Source organism: Salvelinus alpinus, chromosome 38 (assembly GCF_045679555.1).
Source record: "Salvelinus alpinus chromosome 38, SLU_Salpinus.1, whole genome shotgun sequence".
Classification (NCBI taxonomy): domain Eukaryota; kingdom Metazoa; phylum Chordata; class Actinopteri; order Salmoniformes; family Salmonidae; genus Salvelinus; species Salvelinus alpinus.
This window is the reverse complement of record NC_092123.1, coordinates 6,320,315-6,339,039: the sequence shown is the minus strand read 5'-3', so window position 1 is coordinate 6,339,039 and position 18,725 is coordinate 6,320,315. Positions and strand designations below refer to the sequence as shown.

Here is an 18,725-nt window from a genome sequence, read left to right as displayed (position 1 = left end):
CCATTTCTCCAATTTATCGAAACAAATGATACATTTTACGGTTGTCAGATAGCATCACACACTGGTATGCTACTAAGAAAATGCATTTGGAATGTAATGTAAAGCAAACTAATATCAAGTTGTAGAACTGTATATGACGGTTGTTTCTGTGCTCCTCCCGACTCCAGGGTATGGGTTTGTGGACTTTGACAGCCCTGGAGCAGCCCAGAAGGCGGTCCATGCCCTAAAGACCAGTGGCATACAAGCCCAGATGGCTAAGGTGAGAGGAACCCTGTGTTCTTCTGGTAGCAGAACAACATTGGCCCCTAGGTCTGTCTCTGTTTTGTAAATTACAATGACAGATTATATGGAGCAGTAGACTGTGTGTGTGTGTGTGTGTGTGTGTGTGTGTGTGTGTGTGTGTGTGTGTGTGTGTGTGTGTGTGTGTGTGTGTGTGTGTGTGTGTGTGTGTGTGTGTGTGTGTGTGTGTGTGTGTGTGTGTGTGTGTGTGTGTGTGTGTGCAATGTACATGTACGTGCATTTGTGTGTGTGTGTAAAGCAGAGCAGCAGAGTCAGTCACATGACCCCAGCTGACTGGCTGGCTGTTCAGGCGGTGACCCTATTCACGTTCTCTACTTAAGCCAGATGTCCTCCCTTCCCTCTCCCGTTCGCTGCCAAAAAACAGTCGGTCCACACGCACAGAACAGGACGGACAGCTTTCTGCTGTTACGCAAATATTATGACTGTCTGTCTCGTAGCACAGCAACTACTAATTAATGTGCTCTGGGCTAGGATACTCCCAGTTAGCATTTTATGCTGTGATATGAGTTAGCATGTTATGCTAACGTTCCATGTCCAATTACTGATGTTATGCTTATTGGTTTGAATAGTTCTTTGGTGAAATAGGGTGGTCTTTTTTTCAGCTTCAACCTATGATTTGAACAGCTGCTCTTATAGAAAATGACTGAAGTAAAAGTAAAAGTCACCCAGTAAAAGTCACCAGTCTAAACGTATTTGGTTTAAAATATACTTAAGTATCAGGAGTAAATGTAATTGCTAAAATATACTTAAGTATCGAAAGTAAATGTAATTGCTCAAATATACCTAAGTGTCAAAAGTACAAGTATAAGTCATTTCAAATTCCTTATATTAAGCAAACCAGACGGCACCATTTTCTTGTTTAATTTTTTTTTATGGATAGCCAGGGGCACACTCCAACATTCAGACATAATTTACAAACAAAGCATGTGTGTTTAGTGAGTCCACCAGGTTCAGAGGCAGAAAGGATGACCAGGGATGTTTTGTTGACAAGTGCGTGAATTTGACAATTTTCCTGTCCTGCTAAGCATTCCAAATGTAACGAGTACTTTTGGGTGTCAAGAAAAATGTAAGGACTAAAAAGTACAATATTTTCTTAAGGAATGTATTTTTTTACTTAAGTACTTTAACACCACTGCTCTCCTCCCTCTCCCAGTTTCACCGGTTCCACTTTTCCATAGATATTTCTCTCTGTCAGCACATTTCTGCTGTCTCTCGCTCACTCTCTCACTCTCTCTCTTGCTCTCTCTCTCTTGCTCTCTCTCTCTCTTGCTCTCTCTCTCTCTTGCTCTCTCTCTCTCTCTTGCTCGCTCTCTCGCTCTCTCTCTTGCTCGCTCTCTCTCTCTCTCTCTCCCTCCTCTCTCTCTCTCCCTCCTCTCTCTCTCTCTCTCTCTCTCTCTCTCTCTCTCTCTCTCTCTCTCTCTCTCTCTCTCTCTCTCTCTCTCTCTCCCTCCTCTCTCTCTCTCTCTCTCTCCCAGGGGACCTGTGTCTAGCTAGCTCCTGTATTTCTGCCGAGGCCAGCAGAACACAGTGTGCCTGTATGGTAGCTGCATAACTGTACTGCTTAGCTGTTGAGCTCGTAATGGTAACGATGGGAGAACTGAACCCGTCGTTAAGTCTATGGACAGGATGCGTAGAAAATAGAAAAAGAGAAGGACCAACAGAAAGTCAAGTCTTTGATAACGCATTTACAGAGTTGTTGACTGAAGACCCCACATGACCCGGACGTGACCGTTACTAAGGCAACACACAACCCTAACTAACTCATGTTCAGTTGTGTTTTTTGTCATGGCTTGGATATCATGGCTTGGATATCATCACAGACTCAAATCGTGTCAACGCATTATTTTAATCAGAGTGAAATATTCATGTATTTGCCTTCGAGTTGGTGTTGCTTTCCAAATTACCATAGATTCCAAGATGGCGTAGCAGTCGGACGTGTATTTGTTTTGTCCTGTCCCGTGTAAATAGTATTCGTATTTTTCGTATACATTTCGTATATATTTTAATTTCACTTTCCATCTAGGAACTGAATATACATTCCTACATTCCGCCTCACCCAATGTGGTACGGACCTGCTATTTTTTTATACTTTAGAACCGTGACCCCAATCAGAAGCTAGCCAGATAACTAGCTACTAGCTAGTAGTCAGTTAGCCACTGCTGCGGTCTTCACCCTCAACTCGGACACAGCCAGCTTCAATACCGGGCCAATACCTGCCAGTCTGCAAGCGCGATATCAACCCAGAGCATATAGGACTGCTTTTTCTCTACCACATCACCGGATTCCTGACGCAAGCTCTGGACAATTACACCGTATCATCACAGCTAGCTAGCTGCAACCGAGTGGCTACTACTGGCTAACACCTCTGTCCCGAAGCAAGCACCAGTTAGCCTTGAGCTAGCCTCGAGCTAGGCCCATCTGCCGGCTAGCTGAAGAGGTCTACCAGCGAATTCTTGGGCTACAATACCAGCTACAAGCTAATTTAGCCATTTTTTTGCCGCTGCTAGTAGCTTTTACCTTCTGCACAGACACCAGCCCTGTTATTAGCCTGGATATTACTCACCAATTTACCAGCATCGGACTGTTCCTGCCGTAATCCCTGAGCCACTGCTTCTGATCCTCACAGCTAGCTTGCGGCTAGCGCAGCTAGCGCCACTGCCACGAAGCTAGCACCAGTTAGCAAACACAATTCTACAATTCACAACCTCTCTTTCGCCATCGCCATCTGGCTTGGATTCTCTGTCGACACGACCACGTCTGAGCAGACCCCCTCCGTCTGAGCAGACCACCCCCCGGGCTACTAACTTTAAACGCCGCGTGCTAGCTTAGTGGAGGCCTCCCTGCTCCATCTACGGCTGCCCCCTGGACACTATGATCACTTGGCTACATAGCTGATGCATGCTTGACTGTCCATTAATTCACGGTACTCCATTCTGTTTATTTGTGTTTTATCTGTCGGCTCTGTGCTTTAACTCAGGATCTGTGTGTAGTTAATCCGACCCTCTCTGCCTAGTCGTCGCCATTTTTACCTGTTGTTGCTGTGTTAGACTAGCACCCTGTTATTGCTGCTGTTATCTTACCTGTTGTTTTAGCTAGCTCTCCCAATCAAGACCTGCAATCACTTTATGCCTTATTGTATGTCTCTCTCAAATATCAATATGCCTTGCATACTGTTGTTCAGGCTAGTTATCATTATCATTGTTTTGGTTTGCAATGGACCCTGTAGTTCCACTCTCCGTACCTCTGATACCTCCTTGGTCCCACCCCCCACATATGCGGTGACCTCACCCATTGAGACCAGCATGTCCAGAGATACAACCTCTCTTATCATCACCCAGTGCCTGGGCTTGCCTCCGCTGTACCCACGCCCCACCATACCCCTGTCTGCACATTATGCCCAGAATCTATTCTACCACGCCCATAAATCTGCTCCTTTTATTCTTTGTCCCCAACGCTCTAGGCGACCAGTTTTGATAGCCTTTAGCCGCACCCTCATCCTACTACTCCTCTGTTCCTCGGGTGATGTGGAGGTAAACCCAGGCCCTGCATGTCCCCAGTCACCCTCATTTGTTGACTTCTGTGATCGAAAAAGCCTTGGCCTCATGCATGTCAACATCAGAAGCCTCCTCCCTAAGTTTGCCTTACTCACCGCTTTAGCACACTCTGCCAACCCTGATGTCCTTGCCGTGTCCGAATCCTGGCTTAGGAAGGCCACCAAAAATTCTGAGATTTCCATACCCAACTATAACACTTTCCGTCAAGATAGAACTGCCAAAGGGGGAGGAGTTGCAATCTACTGCAGAGATAGCCTGCAAAGTTCTGTCATACTTTCCAGGTCTATGCCCAAACAGTTCGAACTTCTAATTTTAAAAATGTAATCTCTCCAGAAATAAGTCTCTCACTGTTGCCGCCTGCTACCGACCCCCCTCAGCTCCCAGCTGTGCCCTGGACACCATCTGTGAATTGATCGCTCCCCATCTAGCTTCAGAGTTTGTTCTGTTAGGTGACCTAAACTGGGATATGCTTAACACCCCGGCAGTCCTACAATCCAAGCTTGATGCCCTCAATCTCACACAAATCATCAAGGAACCCACCAGGTACAACCCTAAATCCGTAAACATGGGCACCCTAATAGACATTATCCTGACCAACCTGCCCTCCAAATACACCTCTGCTGTCTTCAATCAAGATCTCAGCGATCACTGCCTCATTGCCTGTATCCGCCACGGGTCCGCGGTCAAACGACCACCCCTCATCACTGTCAAACGCTCCCTAAAACACTTCTGCGAGCAGGCCTTTCTAATCGACCTGGCCCGGGTACCCTGGAAGGATATTGACCTCATCCCGTCAGTTGAGGATGCCTGGTCATTCTTTAAATGTTACTTCCTCACCATATTAGACAAGCATGCTCCGTTCAAAAAATGCAGAACCAAGAACAGATATAGCCCTTGGTTCACTCCAGACCTGACTGCCCTCGACCAGCACAAAAACATCCTGTGGCGAACTGCAATAGCATCGAAGAGCCCCCGCGATATGCAACTGTTCAGGGAAGTCAGGAACCAATACACGCAGTCAGTCAGGAAAGCAAAGGCCAGCTTTTTCAAGCAGAAATTTGCATCCTGTAGCTCTAACTCCAAAAAGTTCTGGGATACTGTAAAGTCCATGGAGAACAAGAGCACCTCCTCCCAGCTGCCCACTGCACTGAGGCTAGGTAACACGGTCACCACCGATAAATCCGTGATAATCGAAGACTTCAACAAGCATTTCTCAATGGCTGGCCATGCCTTCCTCCTGGCGACTCCAACCTTGGCCAACAGCCCCGCCCCCCCCGCTGCTACTCGCCCAAGCCTCCCCAGCTTCTCCTTTACCCAAATCCAGATAGCAGATGTTCTGAAAGAGCTGGAAAACCTGGACCCATACAAATCAGCTGGGCTTGACAATCTGGACCCCCTATTTCTGAAACTGTCCGCCGCCATTGTCGCACCCCCTATCACCAGCCTGTTCAACCTCTCCTTCGTATCATCTGAGATCCCCAAGGATTGGAAAGCTGCTGCGGTCATCCCCCTCTTCAAAGGGGGAGACACCCTGGACCCAAACTGTTACAGACCTATATCCATCCTGCCCTGCCTATCTAAGGTCTTCGAAAGCCAAGTCAACAAACAGATCACTGACCATCTCGAATCCCACCGTACCTTCTCCGCTGTGCAATCCGGTTTCCGAGCCGGTCATGGGTGCACCTCAGCCACGCTCAAGGTACTAAACGATATCATAACCGCCATCGATAAAAGACATTACTGTGCAGCCGTCTTCATCGACCTGGCCAAGGCTTTCGGCTCTGTCAATCACCATATTCTTATCGGCAGACTCAGTAGCCTCGGTTTTTCTAATGACTGCCTTGCCTGGTTCACCAACTACTTTGCAGACAGAGTTCAGTGTGTCAAATCGGAGGGCATGTTGTCCGGTCCTCTGGCAGTCTCTATGGGGGTACCACAGGGTTCAATTCTCGGGCCGACTCTTTTCTCTGTATACATCAATGATGTTGCTCTTGCTGCGGGCGATTCCCTGATCCACCTCTACGCAGACGACACCATTCTATATACTTCCGGCCCTTCCTTGGACACTGTGCTATCTAACCTCCAAACGAGCTTCAATGCCATACAACACTCCTTCCGTGGCCTCCAACTGCTCTTAAACGCTAGTAAAACCAAATGCATGCTTTTCAACCGTTCGCTGCCTGCACCCGCACGCCCGACTAGCATCACCACCCTGGACGGTTCCGACCTAGAATATGTGGACATCTATAAGTACCTAGGTGTCTGGCTAGACTGCAAACTCTCCTTCCAGACTCATATCAAACATCTCCAATCCAAAATCAAAGCAAGAATCGGCTTTCTATCCGCAACAAAGCCTCCTTCACTCACGCCGCCAAACTTACCCTAGTAAAACTGACTATCCTACCGATCCTCGACTTCGGCGATGTCATCTACAAAATAGCTTCCAATACTCTACTCAGCAAACTGGATGCAGTTTATCACAGTGCCATTCGTTTTGTTACTAAAGCACCTTATACGACCCACCACTGCGACCTGTATGCCCTAGTCGGCTGGCCCTCGCTACATGTTCGTCGTCAGACCCACTGGCTCCAGGTCATCTACAAGGCTATGCTAGGTAAAGTGCCGCCTTATCTCAGTTCACTGGTCACGATGGCTACACCCACCCGCAACACGCGCTCCAGCAGGTGTATCTCACTGATCATCCCTAAAGCCAAAACCTCATTTGGACGCCTTTCCTTCCAGTTCTCTGCTGCCTGCGACTGGAACGAATTGCAAAAATCTCTGAAGTTGGAGACTTTTATCTCCCTCAACAACTTTAAAAATCTGCTATCCGAGCAGCTAACCGATCGCTGCAGCTGTACATAGTCCATCTGTAAACTACCCACCCAATTTACCTACCTCACCCCCCATACTGCTTTTATTTATTTACTTTTCTGCTCTTTTGCACACCAGTATCTCTTCTTGCACATGATCATCTGATGATTTATCACTCCAGTGTTAATCTGCTAAATTGTAATTATTCGATTTATTGCCTACCTCATGCCTTTTGCACACATTGTATATAGATTCTCTTTTTTTTCTACCATGTTATTGACTTGTTTATTGTTTACTCCATGTGTAACTCTGTGTTGTCTGTTCACACTGCTATGCTTTATCTTGGCCAGGTCGCAGTTGCAAATGAGAACTTGTTCTCAACTAGCCTACCTGGTTAAATAAAGGTGAAATAAAAAATAAAAATAAATTATTTGGAGGAAAATGATCCTAATGCCTCTCTATCCATTTCTCTGTCCCTCTCTCTAAGCAGCAACAGGAGCAGGACCCCACCAACCTGTACATCTCCAACCTGCCTGTGTCTGTAGACGAGCAGGAGCTGGAGGGGCTGCTGAGGCCTTTTGGACAGGTCATCTCCACCCGCGTCCTCAGAGACTACAGCGGGGCCAGCAGAGGCGTCGGCTTCGCCAGGTGAGAACATCTCAATGCTCAGTAACAGTTTGACGGAGGACCATGTCGGTAACTCAAAGGGTTGTGGGTTCAAATCCTGCTACTTTTTCTCATTTGGGTCCCATTGATTCATGTGTGACTTATGTCTACTATTCTCAGGATGGAGTCCAAGGAGATGTGTAACTCAGTCATAGCCCACTTCAATGGGAAGTTTATCAAGACGGCGCCTGGAACTACGGGTAAGGCCTATTTTCTCTTATTCTCTCTCATGCTTTGGGCTGCGATGCTCACTTTTTGGTTTTGCTAATGATGATGGTGAGGATGATGTGTTTTTTCCCCCTCTCCAGCTCCCTCTGAGCCACTGCTGTGTAAGTTTGCTGATGGTCAGCGGAAGAGGCACAGCCACAGTCCCTACATCCCCAGCGGTCGGACATGGCCCCGAGAGGGAGAGCTCAGACTAGTAAGTGCCTCTCTGTCCGTGTCATCTGTCTGGATGTTTCTGTGGGTGGACCCACAACTGCACGTTTTCTCTCCCTGCCAGACTAATAAAGGCCATTTTAAGAGTAAATGTATGACCTCATGTCTAGTGTTGACTGAGTTGCCCAGGGCCCAGTGTTAATCCTATCCTGAGAAACCAGTTCATTAGTGTATGGGTTCATTAACTTTTTCACTCGGGCCCCCCTCCCAGCATTCGGGACCCCCCCCCGGCGGTTTTGCACGCGCATCTTGTCTATTTCTATGGGCACAATAACTGTTCATGACCAGTGGTGTAAAGTACTTAAGTAAAAAATACTTTAAAGTACTACCTAAGTAGTTTTTTGGGGTATATGTAGTTTACTATTATGATTTTTGACAACTTTTACTTTTACCCAAAAGTACTCATTACATTTTTAATGCTTAGTTTGACAGTAAAATGGTCAAATTCACGCACTTATCAAGAGAACAACCCTGGTCATCCCTACTGCCTCTGATCTGGCGGACTCACTAAACACACATGCTTTGTTTGAGTGTTGGAGTGTGCCCCTAGCTATCCAGAAACTATAAATGGTGCTGTCCAGTTTGCTTAATATAAGGAATTTGAAATTATTTATACTTTTACTTTTGTACTTAAGTATATTTGAGCAATTACATTTACTTTTGATACTAGTATATTTAAAACCAAATACTTTTGGACTTTTACTCAAGTAGTATTTTACTGGGTGACTTTTACTTGAGTCGTTTTCTATGAAGGTGTCTTTACTTCCACTCAAGTATGACTATTGTGTACTTTTTCCACCTCTTGTTACTGATTGGTACTGATTTAATGGTTGGTATTGTGATGCTAATGTCACGGTTAGATGAGAAGGATCTGGTTTTGTGTGACAGTACTGTTTTGTCCTACCAGGGCGGGATGACTCTCACCTACGACCCCACCTCAGCTGCTATGCAGAACGGCTATTATGCCTCTCCCTACACCCTAACGGCCAATAGGATGATGGCTCAGCAAGCCATGTCTCCCTACATGTCTCCTGTCACCTCCTACCAGGTAGGCACATCATTATCCTGGAGCTAATTAAATCTAAACGATCAAAAGATGATTGTCGCTTTGGATGAGAGCGTGTGTTAAATGACTCAAATGTAAATGTTATGTAAATTTGAAGAATGTGGCATGAGGTTAACTCTACCCTTTCATGTGCCAGGTACAGAATCCTTCCTGGATGGCCCACCAGCCTTACATCATGCAACACCCAGTAAGAGAAATTAAATTCTTGTCTTTCTTACTCCACACACACAGTGCTAGAAAATATGGATTGTCAGACTTCATTTTACCACAAATAGAGTACTACCCTACCCTGGTACAAAAACACAGTGAAAGGAACTATGTCTTAACTCAGTTCGCAGCGCTATACATGTAGACTACAGACATAATGCAAGTAAACATTTAGTTGGACGATGTATACCATGCGTATCTCATACATACGACTAATAATACAGTTAGTCGGCTACTTCTCTGATACAAAAACATTGTGATTTAAACATATATATATATACTGTATATCCAGGGGTGCAACTTTGGTTTTAGAAGTGGGGGGGACATATACACTACAGGTCAAAAGTTTTAGAACGCCTACTCATTCAAGGGTTTTTCTTTATTTTTACTATTTTCTACATTGTAGAATAATAGTGAAGACATCAGAACTATGAAATAACACATATGGAATCATGTAGTAACCAAAAAAGTGTTAAACAAATCAAAATATATTTTATATTTGAGATTCTTCAAATAGCCACCCTTTGCCTTGATGACAGCTTTGCACACTCTTGGCATTCTCTCAACCAGCTTCACCTGGAATGCTTTTCCAGCAGTCTTCAAGGAGTTCCCACATATGCTGAGCACTTGTTGGCTGCATTTCCTTCAATCTGCCATCTTCATCTCAATTTGGTTGAGGTCGGGGTATTGTGGAGGCCAGGTCATCTGATGCAGCACTCCATCACTCTCCTTCTTGGTAAAATAGCCCTTACACAGCCTGGAGGTGTGTTGGGTCATTGTCCTGTTTACAAACAAATTATAGTCCCAATAAGCCCAAACCAGATGGGATGGCGTATCGCTGCAGAATGCTGTGGTAGCCATGCTGGTTAAGTGTGCCTTGAATTCTAAATAAATCACAGACAGCATCACCAGCAAAGCCCCCCCACACCATAACACCTCCTCCTCCAAGCTTTACGGTGGGAAATACACATGCAGAGATCATCTGTTCACCCACATCACGTCTCACAAAGACACGGCGATTGGAACCAATAATCTCAAATTTGGACTCCAGACCAAAGGACAAATTTCCACCGGTCTAATGTTCATTGCTCGTGTTTCTTGGCACAAGGAGGTCTCTTCTTCTTATTGGTGTCCTTTAGTAGTGGTTTCTTTACAGCAATTCGACCATGAAGGCTTGATTCACACAGTCTCCTATGAAGAGTTGATGTTGAGATGTGTCTGTTACTTGAACTCTGTGAAGAATTTATTTGGGCTGCAATTTCTGAGGCTGGTAACTCTAATGAACTTATCCCCTGCAGCAGAGGTAACTCTGGGTCTTCCATTCCTGTGGCGGTCCTCATGAGAGCTAGTTTCAACATAACGCTTGTTTTTATGTTTTTTGTGACTGCACTTGAAGAAACTTTAAAAGTTCTTGAAATGTTCCGTATTGACTGACCTTCATGTCCTAAATTAATGATGGATTGTCGTTTTTCTTTGCTTATTTGAGCTGTTCTTGTCATAATATGGACTTGGTCTTTTACCAAATAGGGCTATCTTATGTATACCCCCCACCTTGTCACAACACAACTGATTGGCTCAAACGCATTAAGAAGGAAAGAAATTCCTTTTGAAATGAATTGAAAATGCATTCCAGGTGACTACCTCGTGAAGCTGGTTGAGAGAATGCCAAGAGTGTGCAAAGCTGTCAACAAGGCATCAAAGAATCTCAAATATAAAATATATTTTGATTTGTTTAACAATTTGTTGGTTACTACATGATTCCATATGTGTTATTTCATAGTTTGGATGTCTTCACTATTATTCTACAATGTAGAAAAAAGTAAAAATAAAGAAAAACCCTTGAATTAGTAGATTTTCAAAAACTTTTGACCAGTAGCGTATATATATACAGTGGGGAGAACAAGTATTTGATACACTGATGATTTTACAGGTTTTCCTACTTACAAAGCATGTAGAGGTCTGTAATTTTTATCATAGGTACACTTCAACTGTGAGAGACGGAATCTAAAACAAAAATCCAGAAAATCACATTGTATGATTTTTAAGTAATTAATTTGCATTTTATTGCATGACATAAGTATTTGATACATCAGATAAGCAGAACTTAATATTTGGTACAGAAACCTTAGTTTGCAATTACAGAGATCATACGTTTCCTGTAGTTCTTGACCAGGTTTGCACACACTGCAGCAGGGATTTTGGCCCACTCCTCCATACAGACCTTCTCCAGATCCTTCAGGTTTCGGGGCTGTCGCTGGGCAATACGGACTTTCGGCTCCCTCCAAAGATTTTCTATTGGGTTCAGGTCTGGAGACTGGCTAGGCCACTCCAGGACCTTGAGATGCTTCTTACGGAGCCACTCCTTAGTTGCCCTGGCTGTGTGTTTCGGGTCGTTGTCATGCTGGAAGACCCAGCCACGACCCATCTTCAATGCTCTTACTGAGGGAAGGAGGTTGTTGGTGTAGATCTCGCGATACATGGCCCCATCCATCCTCCCCTCAATACGGTGCAGTCGTCCTGTCCCCTTTGCAGAAAAGCATCCCCAAAGAATGATGTTTCCACCTCCATGCTTCACGGTTGGGATGGTGTTCTTGGGGTTGTACTCATCCTTCTATTCCTCCAAACACGGCGAGTGGAGTTTAGAGCAAAAAGCTCTATTTTTGTCTCATCAGACCACATGACCTTCTCCCATTCCTCCTCTGGATCATCCAGATGGTCATTGGCAAACTTCAGACGGGCCTGGACATGCGCTGGCTTGAGCAGGGGGACCTTGCGTGCGCTGCAGGATTTTAATCCATGACGGCGTAGTGTGTTACTAATGGTTTTCTTTGAGACTGTGGTCCCAGCTCTCTTCAGGTCATTGACCAGGTCCTGCCGTGTAGTTCTGGGCTGATCCCTCACATTCCTCATGATCATTGATGCCCCACGAGGTGAGATCTTGCATGGAGCCCCAGACCGAGGGTGATTGACCGTCATCTTGAACTTCTTCCATTTTCTAATAATTGTGCCAACAGTTGTTGCCTTCTCATCAAGCTGCTTGCCTATTGTCCTGTAGCCCATCCCAGCCTTGTACAGGTCTACAATTTATCCCTGATGTCCTTACACAGCTCTCTGGTCTTGGCCATTGTGGAGAGGTTGGAGTCTGTTTGATTGAGTGTGTGGACAGGTGTCTTTTATACAGGTAACGAGTTCAAACAGGTGCAGTTAATACAGGTAATGAGTGGAGAACAGGAGGGCTTCTTAAAGAAAAACTAACAGGTCTGTGAGAGCCGGAATTCTTACTGGTTGGTAGGTGATCAAATACTTATGTCATGCAATAAAATGCAAATTAATTACTTAAAAATCATACAATGTGATTTTCTGGACTTTTGTTTTAGATTCCGTCTCTCACAGTTGAAGTGTACCTATGATAAAAATGACAGACCTCTACATGCTTTGTAAGTAGGAAAACCTGCAAAATCGGCAGTGTATCAAATACTTGTTCTCCCCACTGTATATATATATATATATTTTTTTTTTTTATCCAGTCGGATAAACACTCCAAACAGCCTACACGACCGCTCGGAGGCGTCCGCATGGTCCTAAAGCACACTGTCACCTCGTTTTGTATCGCATTCCAAGTTTTGTATCGCATTCCAATTATACAACTGGGAGGGGACAAAAATGCAATTTCAGAATGTGAAAGTTGCGCCCCTGTATATATCTTATCCCACTGATAGTATATGTTGAGAGGCTCACATATGACATATGACAAAATACCCTGATTCAAAAACAGAATGTGTTACTTTAATCAGCGAGTTCTGCTGACGCAGCAGAATAAACACACCCAAAATCTGTGTGGGAAGAGAAGAGAACAGAACAAAACAGAGCCAAGCCCAGTTCTGGGAACCGAAACATTCCCTCATATTTCAGTGAGGGCGGAACCAATCAATTGTTTTGATTAGGATTTAAAGGGGAAACTCCCCTGGTGAGTTTAAGCTCTTGAGCTCTTTTCCTTTTATCATCTGGATGTGACACGGTGGATTAAGGTTGCGTCTGAATTTGCACCCTATTCCCTATATAGTGCACTACTTTTGACCAGAGCCTGAGACAAAAGCAGAGAGCTCTCTTTTCCTGTAGCTAACTAACTCTGGGCTCTGGTCAAACGTTGTGCACAATGTAGGGAACAGGGCAGGGGTATTCAACTCTTGCCCTACTAGGTCCGGAGCCTGCTGGTTTTCTGTTCTGCCTGATAATTAATTGCACCCACCTGGTGTCCCAGGTCTAAATCAGTCCCTGATTAGAGGGGAACAATGAAAAATGGTCCAGAGTTGAGTTTGAGAGAATAGGGTGTGATCTGGGACCAAAATACAACTGTGCTTCTCTGGCCTCTAGCTCTCTGCTCCCACTGCCTTATGGAGCCAACAGGAAATGCCTGCAGCAGACACGATCTTATGACTGAAGCCATTCGCATCTCTCAGCAGATGGTTTCAAGTAGAACAAGTGTCTGTGTCTGTTTCCCCTCCTTTTGACAAGGAAATGGTGCACTCCCTCAAGGAGTTGTGGCTTATACGGATGGCCTAAGGCCTAACAAATATGTATTTTCTGGGGGTGCTGAGCTTGTCTGATTAATCTAACTAACTTGAAGTCACAAGTTTCACTTGGTTAGTGCTGAGCGATTAGTGCTTTTTGAGATCGTTTCAGTTTCTGTTTGATTATTACAAAATAATCACGGTTTTATTTGTATTTATTTTGTATTTATTTTTTACATTAAATGCACTATGCAGTATGTGGGTTGAATTCTGTAACAACACAGAACAAAACTATTAATACAAGTCCCATGATGGTAGTGACTGACCATTACTGCTTATCACTTATTAACCATCATTTATTCACATTACTATAGTTTAATAAAATATTTTATTCGATTACTTTATTATTTTATTCCAAGTCATTGTCTCATCTATATAAAGCTGCTGCCTATGCTGTCTGACAAAATCACTATTTTAGTAGTTTTTTCATTATTTGTTATTCTTATCTCTTACTTTTTTGGAGGGTATTTTCTTAACTGCATTGTTGGTTAGGGCTTGTAAGTAAGCATTTCACTGAAGGTCTACACCTGTTTTATTCGGCGCATGTGACAAATAACATTTGATTTGATTCAAAGTAAATAAGGCATACTTTTATGACTGCTGAAAACCAACTATCAATCACTTAGATTGCATGCATTTTCAAACTCGCGAAGCTTCTCCGTTCTATCCCTCTCGTTCTCTGTTCTCTGTCTCCATGTCAAGTCCGCACAGATCGGACAAGTTTAAAGCGGGCACACAATGGATTATGGTCATTGTAGTAAATGACCATGTTTTCTTCGCTAAACTATGTCGAATATTGGCTTGTTGGAACCTACAACTCCCTACTACATCGCACAGTTCAGGCTTGATCGGATTTATCTCTACAGAAACTGCACATCGAGCTCAACAACAAAAAAAAGGAGCAAAATGGAATTCAAATAATTGAACCGACGTCAGTCAAGTAGTTGTTAAAAAATGTAAAATAACCAACATTTCGGTTAATCGCTCAGCAGTACACTTGGTCTAACCAGTCCCTATTCAGCCCTGTACAGAAACAGTGTTATGAATGAGTTATTACAGTTAAACCTAACCACAAATTCCAATCATTTTAAAGCCAGATACTTTTGCCTGCAGACCTTCCATTGATCCTCAATGGATTTGAGTATGAGGATGACCTTGTATTGATTCTAGAATTGTAATCTCTCTCTCTCTCTCTGCTACAGCAGGCTGTAATGTCGCCCTCTGTGGACCACTCCATGACAATGCAGCCCACCGCCATCATGACACAGCAGATGGGCCATCTCTCATTGGGCAGCAGTGGAGCGGTGAGGGGGATTCTGGGAAGGGGGAGGTGCAATTTAGTTAGTCTCATTTTACCTGATGCAAACTCAGATCTAAAGTGCATAGAGGCTAAGGGCTAGGGGGTGATTTGGGATCGGGTGAAAATGAGTTGGCTAACTTCTGAGGGGTACAGTATGAGGGGTATAGTATCCCTTAAATCACGATTTGAGCTAATCTAATATATTGTTGTTTTTCTTGTGACAGCAGTATATTTCAGCCAACGCTGCAGTCCAGGCAGCCTATATGCCTCAGTACGCCCACATGCAGCAGACAGCCGTAAGTTCCGAGGTTCGTCTTTGCCATCTCATCGTGTTGATCTCCTCTCATTCATGTCTCATCATGAGTACAGCCATTTTACATACAATCTTTACATCCCATGCCATTACTTACTTGATGGTGCTAATACGCAATATTAAGATGTGAAGTTACACAGTTTTTCCCTCTTCAGGAAAATGGTTCACAGCAGCAAATGGATTCGTCCAACAATTCGTCTCCCTACAGTCAGCAGAGCAAGTAACGATAAGGTACGTGCTTCCATATGAGTCCCTATATAAGATGGAAGTGATAGTTTTAATTGTACTGTAACACTGCTAATAGTAGGAGTAATGATCCTGATTGTTGTGTGTATTGTCAGGTGACTTCTGTGAGCAGTAATGGATGCTGTGGGCGCTGACTCATGATGTCACAGTCACAGCCTCTCCTGATTGGACCAGACCAGACTTCAGTAAGAACTCTTTTGCACAGCTTCAACCAAACAACTGTGTATGATGGAACCAACAGCAATGATACCATGGTGTGTAAAACGAAGACAGAGGTGTAAAAATGGACAAAACCAACAATTATTCCCCCCTTCAAAACAGGAAAAATATGTTTTATTTTGATAAACGAAAAGACGTGCATTTTTTTACCACGGATTCTCCAAGTGGATGCAATGGGGCAAGTAGCCTACAGAGATTGATTCTTTTTTGTGTGGAATCTGTTGACTTAAGGAAAAAGAGATTTCCAATGGGTTTTATAGGTAGTTTATTAGCCAAGATATATGATGAAAAAAATGTTGCTTGCAAAAAGTGTTCATTTGGTGAGGTGTTACTGCTTTTCATTTTTGGTCTTTATAAGATATTATCATTCAATTAGGCTTATAGGGTTAATGTCTGACATGATTTTCTGTATCAGATTAAATATGTAGGATTGGCCGTTTGGCAGCTGTCAATCAATCTATGAATAGAGAACTGATAAAGAAGCAGATGTTTTGCCAAATAGATGATGGGTTGGATAATGTGCCTTCCTCTAACATCATAACAGTCATTTTACATAGCCTGGCAGAATCCGAACTGATTCCCTGACATTTCACTGTTTCACTTCATGGTGATCACAGTATTCAGCCTGGTCTAACCAGGCTACATTAAAAAGAACAGCCACTCTTAATTAGAACTACTGTCAGTCCATAGTAAGGTCTCTTTAGACTTTGACAGTGTAGGTGTCTTGTTTTGTCATATTTCACACACAGCCAAGGATGTTGACCTCCATCAAATGCTACACATACTGATCTCATCTCCCTAATTAAGACAATATAGCCTACAATTCAAATAAAAAACACAAATAGATTTAAAAGAAATGCTTGAAATTGTGAGGTAACATCAAGGCGCTTTTATTTTTTCTCTGCTATTTTTTACTTCAACAGATACAGTAATATTAATAGAAAATGCTTAACTTTAATGAGGAAATTACAATCTGTTTTACTTTACGCTAAATTGACGGGGTTGTCTTTAAAGAACATTGAATGGTCATCTTGACCATGTGTGGTCATGTGTGACTGGTTTTTATCTACCTCAGAGTTCTGTCTGGGCTGGTATGGCTGGGTTTGCAGGTCCAGCCCGCCTCACCAGAGAAGAACACAAAAGCTGCGGACCAAATCGCACCCTTTTCCTTATGTAGTGCATTACTTTTGATCCATAGGCTTTTCACATGGGGCTATGTTCAAAACGTTGGGCCAGTAACCGTAAGGTTGCTGGATCGAATCCCCGAGCTGACAAGGTAAAAATCTGTCGTTCTGCTCCTGAACATGGCGGTTAATCTACTGTTCCCCGGTAGCCCGTCATTGTAAATAAGAATTTGTTCTTAACTGACTTGTCTAGGTAAATAAAGGTTAAATAAATAAAAACATAGACTTAGATAGACATCACATCATTGTGTCTATCCCATTATGCCGTCTGTGAGAGCATTTTGAAGTAGTCAACTGGGTGGGACTTCCAATGGGTTAAAGGGATACTTCGGGATTTTGGCAATGATGCCCTTTATCTACTAGCATGCTAGCAGATACCCATAGACTTCCAGTCATTGCGCTAACACTAGTTAGCATTGGCTTGCGAAACTACCTCTAACTTCATTGATACTGGACACAGAGACATAAAAATGGTATCCACAAATTCATTTGACTCTGGAGAAGTAGATAAAGGGCCTCATTGCCAAAATCCCGAAGTATCCCTTTAACCCATTGGAAGACCCACCCAGTTGACTACTTCAAAATGGTGAAAGTCCTCAATGGTGCTGCCAATGCTAAAATAGGCTTTTGGGCACTAGAGTCCTCTATGTATCTCTATGGGTCAAAAGCATTGCACTATAAAGGAAATGAGGTCAGATTTGGAATGCATCCTAAGCCAAGCTCAGGAGCTGGCCAATAGCAATTTTTACAATTCTTCCTCCTACTACTCTGTCCTCAAGTAAATAAACATTCTGTTTTGTTTAGTGTAGTATCATGCTGAATCTTGTTTTTGTTTTTTTCCCGATATGAACATTGTTACAAGTGGAATCTGGTTTTAGCTCCGCCTTAGTTTTGGAGTCTCCAAAGTTAAATGAAAAACAAAGTGCTGCTTGTCGAACAGAGGTTCCAATAGGCTGGGGAATTAGGTGGGTTTTTTTTATAAAAGAGGAGCGCAAACCCACCACGTGGTAGTGTAGATGGCTAGACTTGATCTATTCTTCCCTTGAAACACACACACACACCTTCTCTGTATGGGACTTTGTGTTGGCAGTTAATGTGGTGAGGGGGTTGTAGAAGTCTGAAAGATGGAAGTTTAAATTGCAACCATACTATTTGTAGTCTTGCATAGCTAGCGATGTCTGAACCAAGTGCAATTCTGTGTCTGGATCAATAGGCTAGTTGTACAGCAAATTCAACCAACACTTGTGTGATATAGACTGGCTGATGACAATAAGTCAAATGAAATAGTAGTAATTTATGCAGAAAGATAGATTTTTTTTGTTTTACATGTCCGGGTGATGACGCTGCTGGGTATCATCAATTAGAAAAATAAAATAATTTTGTATTTTTGTTTCCTTATGTATGTTACAGCCATTGTTTCACAAGATTGTTCTACCAATCTTATCCTTGTGCTTTCCTTTATAAAAACATTTGAATAAAAACCCACCATGAATCAGCCCTATGAGGTGAGTTTGTTTAGTCATTTATGTCTCATATTTTATGTTTGATGTAGTTTACTAAATCTTAATTGACCCCCTTCAGTTACAGCTATTGTGGCAGTGTTTTGGTTAGAACAGGATATGACAAGAAGCATGTAATTTTACATAGTACCCTCCAAGCTCATCATTAAGCTTAGGGCCCTGGGTCTGAACCCCGCCCTCTGCAACTGGGTCCTGGACTTCCTGATGGGCTGTCCCGGGGTGGTGAAGGTAGGAAACAGCACCTCCACTACGCAGACTCTCAACACAGGTGCCCCACAAGGGTGCATGCTCAGCCCCCTCCTGCTCTCCCTGTTCACCCATGACTGC

At 43.5% G+C, this 18,725-nt stretch overlaps 1 protein-coding gene across 14 annotated transcripts in view; it reads left to right on the top strand.

Moving 5' to 3' along the window:
* Positions 1–18,379, top strand: part of LOC139566486 (RNA-binding motif, single-stranded-interacting protein 1-like) — a 29,064-nt gene extending 10,685 nt beyond the window's left edge. For 2 of the 14 annotated variants that reach the window (XM_071387737.1, XM_071387723.1), the window contains exons 4-13: positions 168–259; positions 7,156–7,316; positions 7,455–7,534; positions 7,643–7,755; positions 8,680–8,820; positions 8,975–9,025; positions 14,819–14,920; positions 15,141–15,224; positions 15,370–15,460; positions 15,571–18,379. In XM_071387737.1, the coding sequence (XP_071243838.1) occupies positions 168–259; positions 7,156–7,316; positions 7,455–7,534; positions 7,643–7,755; positions 8,680–8,820; positions 8,975–9,025; positions 14,819–14,920; positions 15,141–15,224; positions 15,370–15,453 (908 nt within the window). In that variant the 3' untranslated portion in view covers positions 15,454–15,460; positions 15,571–18,379. The remainder of the gene's footprint in view (positions 1–167; positions 260–7,155; positions 7,317–7,454; positions 7,535–7,642; positions 7,756–8,679; positions 8,821–8,974; positions 9,026–14,818; positions 14,921–15,140; positions 15,225–15,369; positions 15,461–15,570) is intronic. The other 12 variants (XM_071387736.1, XM_071387732.1, XM_071387726.1 and 9 more) reach the window with 12 other exon arrangements.
* Positions 18,380–18,725: the final 346 nt, after the last annotated feature.